This window comes from Musa acuminata, unplaced genomic scaffold (assembly GCF_036884655.1).
Source record: "Musa acuminata AAA Group cultivar baxijiao unplaced genomic scaffold, Cavendish_Baxijiao_AAA HiC_scaffold_1077, whole genome shotgun sequence".
NCBI lineage: Eukaryota > Viridiplantae > Streptophyta > Magnoliopsida > Zingiberales > Musaceae > Musa > Musa acuminata.
This window is the reverse complement of record NW_027021291.1, coordinates 2,279,435-2,287,953: the sequence shown is the minus strand read 5'-3', so window position 1 is coordinate 2,287,953 and position 8,519 is coordinate 2,279,435. Positions and strand designations below refer to the sequence as shown.

The following is an 8,519-nucleotide window of genomic DNA, read 5'->3' as shown; positions in this document are numbered from 1 at the left end:
GAAGCGGAGAGGGTTTTAGGTGGAGAAGTAGAAGTTCCAGTCCCCCTTTTCCATTCAGAAGGTAAGGGTATTTATAGGGAAGCTTACTGTTCCCTGATGTGCCCGCTTGCAAGGGGCAGGCTGGTAGCGTCTGACATTGCTATTGACGTTGCGTGGAGAACCGAAATGTCGAAGGGTATGGGCGAGGGTCGGTTGTCGTCCTCCTCTACCTCGGTCAAGCGCACGAGGTCAAGCAACGATGAAGTCGTTGTCTGAGAGCGGATGACATCAGCGCATGTCGAGTTAGCATTATTGCCCTCCTCCTCGGACAGAGTGGCGCCCAGGTGAGGCCGACGTCGTGACGCGTCATGTCGCCATTATTACCCCTATCAAGAACTATCAAGGTTTCGAGTTTGCCTATGGACCTGGGGATGCTGCCGGAGATCTTGTTCTCTGAAAGATCAAGAATAGTGAGCCTTCGCAGCAATCCGATCTCCATGGGGATGGAGCCGGTGAGGTGGTTGCCATGGAGGTCTAATGCCTCCGTTGCAGGTACCCAACCGATGAATTCCATTTTTTTTATTCTTTAATTTTTGTTTTATTAACTTTTTAAATTTCTATACAAGTTCAAATTCATCACCACTTCAGCTTATGCTCAAGTGGTTTTCTTGTGTTCTATATCTCAAATCGTTCATGTTCTTTGAAAGGTTGTTTTGTTCATCATGTTCATCATGTGTATTGTACACCATTTTCATATGTCATTAACGAATCAATTAGTTCTTCAAATGATAAATTGTTTAGATTTTTAGCTTCTTTTATCACGGTTACATTTTAATTCCAATTTTTAGAAAAGGAATGTAAAATCTTGTTTACAAGTTCAAAATCCGAAAAACTTCTACCAATTGTTTTTAAACCATTGACGACATACGGATGTACATGTCAACAACGATTTCTTTTGGTTTCATTTAAAAGAGTTCAAAATCGTACATTAAAATATTGATTTTTGAAACCTTAACACTTCTTCGCGTGTGGTTTCAAGAAAAAGTGTCAAATATCGAAAGTAGTTTCGGATAAAGAAATCCGATTAAACTATGTTTTATATAAGACGTAAAATAGAGCATTAATGGTCAGGTGAGGTTTGCGAACGCGGAGGGGATGCAACCGGTGAGTTGGTTGGAGTCGAGGAGGAGGTGTTCGAGAGGCGGCCGAGGGCGGGTGGAATGGGGCCGGCGAGCTGCTTGAGGTTGCTGAGATCGAGCAACCGGAGGGAGAAGAGGTCGCCGAGGGCAGGCGAGAGCCTCCCGGCAATGGAGGCGTCGGAGATGAAGTCGGGCCCCGAGGAGAGGCCAGGGCGGGAGACGTTGACGACGCGGCCAGTGGCAGCGTCGCAGGCCACGCCGTCCCACGCGGAGCAACAGTCCGTGGCCGAGTCCCAGGAGCGGAGGAGGCCGGAGGGGTCGGCGGTGATGCTGGCCTTGAAGGCGAGAAGGGCCGAACGGTCGTGGGGGTGACATCCCTGCGACCACTGCAGCAATAGGGTGGAGCAGAGGAAGAGGAAGACGAGGCACAGCGGCTGCATGTTATCCATCTCTTACGTGAAAGAATCGACGAGGGTCGACAGATGTTCTCCCCAGTCGAAGAACTTGTGCAATGAAAAGGCGGTGAATCAAACTGGAGTAAAAAAGCATTCGTTACTGCCATGAAAGTGGCAGCAGAGGGTCTCTTAAGAGACCATTTCCTCGCAGTTTCTACTTTCTTTAATGGGCTCTCAGGTCGGCAGAAATGTGGAGATGCAGCAGCAAATTAGGCGTGGAAATGGAGTCTGCTGTTGCAGTCATGAACGGTCTCCAAGGAAACTGGGGTGAGGCCCCATGAAGCTTGCCTGGGTTCAGACGCCCCATGATGGAAGTGGCGCTGCTGACTTTAATGGGACCAGAGAAGAAAGAATAGGGGCGTCTCTCTGTCCCAATGGAGTATTTTATATCTCCTTCCTTCTCACATAATGAGCTGTCGGAGTCGATGGGCTTCACTTGCCTTCGCCTGCCTTTCCAGGGTGTGTACTTGTGATGGCGCACGAGGCTGTCAACCACTCACCACAGCAAACTGCAGGTTGGGGGAACCTCAACTCATTGTATCATCTGGCTGTTTCTACAAGGCTTTGATACTGATTAGATATCGTTGCACACAGGCATTTAGATATCGTCATGTCCACATAATAAAATGTACTCTCAGATTCTTAATGTCTCCATCCGTTTACGTTAATAAGAAATCTATGTTGACAAGCATATTTTGTCCCGTTAACTGTATCCTTAATTGGTGTCTTTTGGAGGTTGATGGACAATAATAATATCCATCCTAAAATGGACAATTTCTTACACGTCTCTATAGTGTATATAGTCTTTCCACAAGTCAAAATTTCTCTCTACCCTCGTTCGGCATCTGCTCGTAAGATTGCGATCTCAAACGATCCAACAAAGATTACGAAGAAGGAAAACAACTAGTCGAAGAAAGTACTAGTGTCACCATCTGACACGGCACGTACAACAGAGCTCTTTACAGATAGAGTTACGCCTGCCACATCAGATCTAATTTAAATAAATCATGCTAAAAAATGTGGACTTATTTCTTGCCATTCATTTGAGATAGATAGCAACATCATCAAGTACTGAGTCAAAGTGGACAGATGCAAACACGGCAAACACAAAAAGAAGTAAAGCTTATTTATATATATATATATATATGTGCATGGGAAAATACATGTGTGCCATGCACGAGTAGATGTAATCAGAAATGGCAGTCGAAGCAAAAAGAGAGAGAGAGATGCGAAAGGACAAACTACAGAGGAAAGCCGGTGGTACAACCCCCATACTCCTCTCCCACCGGTCTCACAGCTGCCTCATCTGTCTCCTGCCCATCACCTGCCTGCAGATATAAGAGAAACAAGGACTAGTGTCCCTTCAGGCATTAACTCCACAAGTAGGGGTGTATATATGAACAATCTCAGGTACACAAATCAACTTCATTACGACTATGTTTTACAGTGCATTAATGTGAGGCAGAGTACAACACAATAAGAAGCCAGTGGCTGGCATCCATCAGAGAAGTATGAACTCTTCTTAAAGCACATAATTAGGTTGACTCCGAGTATTTAACATTACCTAGCTAAATTATATTAACTCCAAACTCTGGCCCATCGGAGGATGTTAAGTTCACTATAGTCGTTAGAAGTGGCACGATCAATCAATTCATTTCTTAGCATGCTCAGTCATTGGTATCACAGCAACTGCAGAGGTGTGGTTAATATCATTGGTATCATCACATCAACCGTATTGGTATCACTTTGGCATAACCTTTCATAAAATTGTTGTTGTGATGTGTGTGGGCGTGAGAGAGCATAAGAACAAGGGAGTGGTCCTCGCTCTTCTGCCTCTCCCCAATGGAACCGCACATGGACTATATATTCACACGGCAAGGATCACCTGTGGTGTGGAGAGAGTCTCCATGCCCATGTCGAAGCAGCAGTCGTAGAAGGAGCTTGCAGCCGAAAGTTTCAGCGAAAGGAACTGTATCAAGACAAAACGGCAGGTGCTGAAGAAAGCAAAACAGAGTGACAAGAAAACCCCTCGGATCATGAACAAGTCTTACCTCAACTTGGTTCTGCAGTGATTGTACATAGTTAATTATCTCGTCGAGCATTCCGGCCATGCCCATGGCCTGTAATCACCATGGCCTCTCTTTAGAATATTCACTAAGTAATTGAATTGCGCGTAACAAAAGCCGACAAGCTTCCTTGTGGGCTATATTTACCTTGTAGCAGCCGGGAACCAGGCCTTGTAAACAGCGCATTCTTTCATTAATCCTCTCTCTTCTCACCTGAAGCCATTAACGAATCATGTAATAAACAAACAGGTAAAAAAATCATCAAACTGATGAATGCTATTAGTCGATCGACATTAGTTTCTTTGTCGGTGATGGGAGTTTCCGCGCTTACCCTCTCGGCTAGGCTGTGGCTGTCAGTGGCTTGGCCTCTTCTTGCCCTCACATGAACCTTGTAGAAACAGCCCAAGGACCTCCTCGACCTCAACGCCCGGAAACGTGCAAAGAAAGTAACCCCCGTCCACGAGGCAACAATCAACACGGCAGCTTTTAAGAGCCGCCACGGCCGCACCTCGGCCCTTCGGCTTTACGCCACCCAAGACATGCTTGGCCGCTCCTCGGCCCTTCGGTTTTACGCCACCCAAGACATGCTCGGCCGCTCCTCGGCACTTCGGCTTTACGCCACCCAAGACATGCTCGGCCGCCCATCGGCCCTTCGGCTTTACGCCACCCAAGACATGCTCCGCCGCTCATCGGCCCTTCGGCTTTACGCCACCCAAGACATGCTCCGCCGCTCATCGGCCCTTCGGCTTTACGCCACCCAAGACATGCTCGGCCGCTCATCGGCCCTTCGGCTTTACGCCACCCAAGACATGCTCGGCCGCTCCTCGGCCCTTTGGCTTTACGCCACCCAAGACATGCTCGGCCGCTCCTCGGCCCTTCGGCTTTCCGCCTCCTGACACATACTTGGCCCCTTCCCGGTCCCTTGGCCTTGCGCCGCACGGGAGGCCATTCCCCTTCCGCACCCCCAGGGTCTGTGACTCCGCACCCGACCAACTCTAAAAACGAAAGCCATGCCTCGGACTCTCGCTACGAAAGCCATGCCTCAGACTCTCGCTACGACTGCCGACGCATAGCTTCTTTCCGGGGGGGAATATGATGAGGGCAATAATGGCGACATGATGTGAATGACGCCAGCCACCCTGTACCAAGGCCTCACTCCCCGGTCAACGAAACCCTGGGACACCGACCCAGGCGCATTAACGCCCGGACTGGACCCCGTCCGTCACAACAACGCCACCACCCCTCGGCCAACGAGCCCGGCTCTGCGCCTTCTGGGCTCGGTCAAGGGTAAGGAACACGCCAACCGAGACGCGCCATACCCTGCAGCAGCCCGGCCTCCCACACAGCCCCAATGGGCGTGTCAGACGCAACATGAGGTATTTACCCAGGCCCATCTATAAATACTAGGGAGTTCCAGACAAGCGGAGGAGGACACACTCACACACCACACTTGTATGGAGGCATTTCGTCCTCCAAAACCCCCTCCACATCTCCCTCTAACTTGATCGTCGGAGGGGTCGGGCCGAGCTTCCGACCCGACCTGTGTGCAGGAACGAAGACGAGGTGGCCTCTTCCTGGCGCTGCTGCGGAGCTGCCGACCCGATCTACCGCCCCGAACGACCGATCCCGACCGGGAGACCCCGAGGGAGCTGCGCCCGAGATCTCCGACATTTCGAGCCCTAGAACCGAACCGCGTCGGCCCCGAGGCCACGACTTAAAAAGTTACTCACCGTAACAGGAAGCGAACGATTTCTTCTGTTACAAGGCAAAGGAGAGGAATGGCAGACGGCTAGCGCCCACAGGTCAGAGGCTAGATGCAGAAATCAAGGTAATGCGTGCTTTGAGATGCACGAAAGCAATTCAATTCGAGTGATATGAACTATAAATATGGTTGGTCATTTGACAGTGATCCTCTCTTTAGTAACACTGATCTATTATTTCTCGATTGCGCCAGTTCTATAATGCCTGTCATCATGGAACTGCGTTTCTAGGGATTCACTTGTAAGATATCAAGTAAGATTTAGGTTATTAGCATCCTCCAATTAAGGAACCCATATCCCCGTTGGCCCGACCTCCACTTACACATACAAAACAAGTTAAGGAAATTTGTGGTTTCTGAGTGGATAAGACCAACGCAATGCACTAAAGTGCTCCGGCTGGTGCTATGACAGTAGAAAGCAAGTCTTTGCACGATTTGTTTGGAGAAAAACAAGACAAACGTGACCAGGAAGTATCAGATGATAAGGATCACCAGCTAAAATGTACTTGGCTCACATACATAACCTTCACAAATCTGGATAATATAATGCGCAAGTAAAAGAGCCAGCTGTAGAAGATGCAATTGCCCTAAGCAAAACAAATATCACTGATAACCAATATAAGCAAAAGTGCTCAAACCATCTTTGACTATTAAGGACTGAAAATTAATTCCATGTGTTTGAGTTGAAACATCTGTTATTGTGCTAATAAACATAATATGCTTTGTTCTTTTGTTTCATCACGTATGGAAGCTTCTGATTTCTCTCATCCTATGTGAGCTTGCTTTCCTATTTACATGTTTATTCTCTTTTATGCATACTCCTCAAATAATGACATTTACAATAAAATCAAAACACACTCAATTGCATAGAATCTCCAAACGTGATTCCAGAGAAGGCACTAGGTTTACTGGACACCAGATTCCTTAGGAATGATGAGGATTAAATAATCTGATTCAAATAGGTCCAATTCTAACCCTAAATACTATGATTTCCATGTACCTGACAAAATGAAAGCAAATGAGAAACTTAAAAGGCTTCAGAGAAGAAAAGAAAATTGATTACTTTGGTAAATCAATAAAAATCTGCTGCGGGAACGGGTGGAGAAAGTTCGTTAGCATCCATGTGAAATTTATTGCAGATATTGGCGGACAGAAGAACTTCAACTGCTGGTCATATTCCTGCAAATGTTAACAAGGAAGGTGATGGACCATAAATGATCTTTTGGAAGTTCTATTTTATTTAAAACAAGGATGGATGTTGTTAGGGTAAGTAACTTTTTAGCCGTGACTTCGGGGTCGACGCGGCTGGTTCAGGGCTCCAAATGACTCGGATCAGACGTGACTCCCTTTGAAGTCCCGGGGCGGCGGATGCGGGGGATCTCGCTGGGAAACTCCGCCTTGTCGAGCAGGCTTAACAGCGATCGGGTGCCTGCACACAGGTCGGGTCAGTAGCTCGGCCCGACCCCTCCGACGATCAAGTCAGTGGGGAGAAGTATAGTATTGAGAGATCGATCCCCCCCCTTTCGGTTGGGAGTCGGGGGGTATTTATACAGGGGGTTTGATGTTACCTGATGGGCCATCCTGCAGGAGGAGGGTCGTACCTCTGATGGCGTCTGTCGTCGTCGCGGGCGTTGCGTGGAGAGCCGAGCTTCGGCAGGGTGAGGGGAGCGTCGGTCAGCCGAGGGGGTCTGGGTACGGTGGGTGTGGGCGCATGTCGTGTCGTCATTAACGTTCGTTCTGGGGCAGTGTGCCGCACAGGGTGTTCGACGTGGAGGGTGTATTACGTCAAATCCGGGGTGCTATGTCAGGTCAGTTTTTTACCCCTATCATATGCCCCATCCGAAAGGAGCTATGCGTCGGTTTTGCATGTGGGGAGTCCGATGCATGGCTTCCTGCTTCAGGCGTGCTATTCGTGTGGGTCTGAGAGGCGCGCCGTAGACGGATCGGTCGCGTTAACGCTTCTTGAGCAGCGCTAGGCCGAGACACGCAACTCTATCGGGAGGCCGAGCAGGGTTGGACTCGGGGCCAATAGAGCCGATGAGGATCGAGAGCCGAGGATCGAGGAGCACAACGCAGGCGGGGTGACCGCGCAGGTGTGACTCGGGATGTCGTAAAGCCGAGGGCCGAGGAGCACAACGCAGGCGGGGTGACCGCGCAGGTGTGACTCGGGATGGCGTAAAGCCGAGGGCCGAGGGGCCAAGTAACACGACCAAGTGGGCAGGACGCGAGGACGCGGCCTCGGGCACCACATAGCTGAGGAACACGGCAGGCGTTTGGGGCCGCGCCGCGGTGAGTCTCGGCAGAGATTTGGCCGAGGCGCTTGGTGCAGGTAGGCTGTAACCGAGGTGATGGCCCCGGGCGTAACACGACCGAGGCGATACTTGGCTTTTGATCAGTGTTTGGTCGTTTTGACCGTTGTGCGGGCGCGGGCAGTCGGGTTGCCTTTTTCCTGGGGAAGATCAAAGGGCCACGCCTTTTGGGCGTCGTCGGTTTTCGAGGTTGATATGATTAGGGGCTCCGTACTTCGCACCGCGCTGTGATTAAGAGCCGTGCCAGCCGAAGTTATGGCGATGCAGCTTTTGCGTCTTCGCAGCACATCTCAGGAGGGGAAGGGTCGCCGCTTCGGCGGGAAACAGGCTATAAATAGCGCTCCGTCGGTCTCTTTCACTTCTTGGTACCTGCATTCGCTTCAACCCCCTCTTTGGGTGACTCAGCCTAGCACTCTTCAGCCGCCTTGCCTTCCCAAAAGCTCGGTAAGGATGGCTTCCCCTCCGTCGTCGTCTCCTTCTTCGCCTCCTCTTTCCGATGCCGCCGGTGAGGAGGTGGCGTTGGCGAGCCCCCGCTCGTCGTCCGAGGAACGGGCCACCAAAGCCCTTGAATCGCTGATGTGGCCGCACGACCTCGACTCCACCGTGAGCGAGTAGTCGCTGGGCCTCCTTCGGGACCGTTATGGTATCCCGACGGAGTTCACGCTCCTTGCCCCTGAGCCGGGGCAGCGGGCGTATGATCCCATTCCTAGGGGCTTTGCCCTAACCGTAGATGCCTTCGAAGCCGGACTACGCCTACCGTTCCACCCGGTCATAACCTCCTGTGTCGCGTGGTGGCGCATTTCCCCTTCTCA

The 8,519-nt window shown here is 50.3% G+C and overlaps 2 protein-coding genes across 2 annotated transcripts; both read right to left on the bottom strand.

The window, feature by feature from the left end:
- Positions 1-1,099: 1,099 nt before the first annotated feature.
- LOC135666284 (DNA damage-repair/toleration protein DRT100-like) lies at positions 1,100-1,567 on the bottom strand. Its single transcript, XM_065177851.1, has one exon. It carries the CDS (start codon positions 1,565-1,567, stop codon positions 1,100-1,102), a length of 468 nt encoding a protein of 155 aa, XP_065033923.1.
- A 1,176-nt stretch (positions 1,568-2,743) lies between these two features.
- Positions 2,744-7,124, bottom strand: LOC135666283 (transcription factor BEE 1-like). The gene is made up of 6 exons (XM_065177849.1): positions 6,967-7,124; positions 3,971-4,049; positions 3,787-3,852; positions 3,625-3,693; positions 3,459-3,542; positions 2,744-2,901 (listed from the first exon to the last, which is right to left on the bottom strand). Exons 1-6 carry the CDS (start codon positions 7,122-7,124, stop codon positions 2,815-2,817), a joined length of 543 nt encoding a protein of 180 aa, XP_065033921.1. The 3' UTR covers positions 2,744-2,814.
- Between the last annotated feature and the right edge of the window lie 1,395 nt (positions 7,125-8,519).

What these genes read in the sequence shown, in the direction of transcription:
- LOC135666284 (XM_065177851.1), bottom strand. Translation starts at nt 1,567, where the DNA reads ATGGATAACATGCAGCCGCTGTGCCTCGTCTTCCTCTTCCTCTGCTCC.
- LOC135666283 (XM_065177849.1), bottom strand. Translation starts at nt 7,124, where the DNA reads ATGACGACACGACATGCGCCCACACCCACCGTACCCAGACCCCCTCGG. An exon ending in GCCACAGCCTAGCCGAGAGG is followed by an intron (nt 3,853 to 3,970) that starts GTAAGCGCGGAA and finishes TAATGGCTTCAG; the next exon opens with GTGAGAAGAGAGAGGATTAA. An exon ending in AGACTCTCTCCACACCACAG is followed by an intron (nt 2,902 to 3,458) that starts GTGATCCTTGCC and finishes TTATATCTGCAG; the next exon opens with GCAGGTGATGGGCAGGAGAC.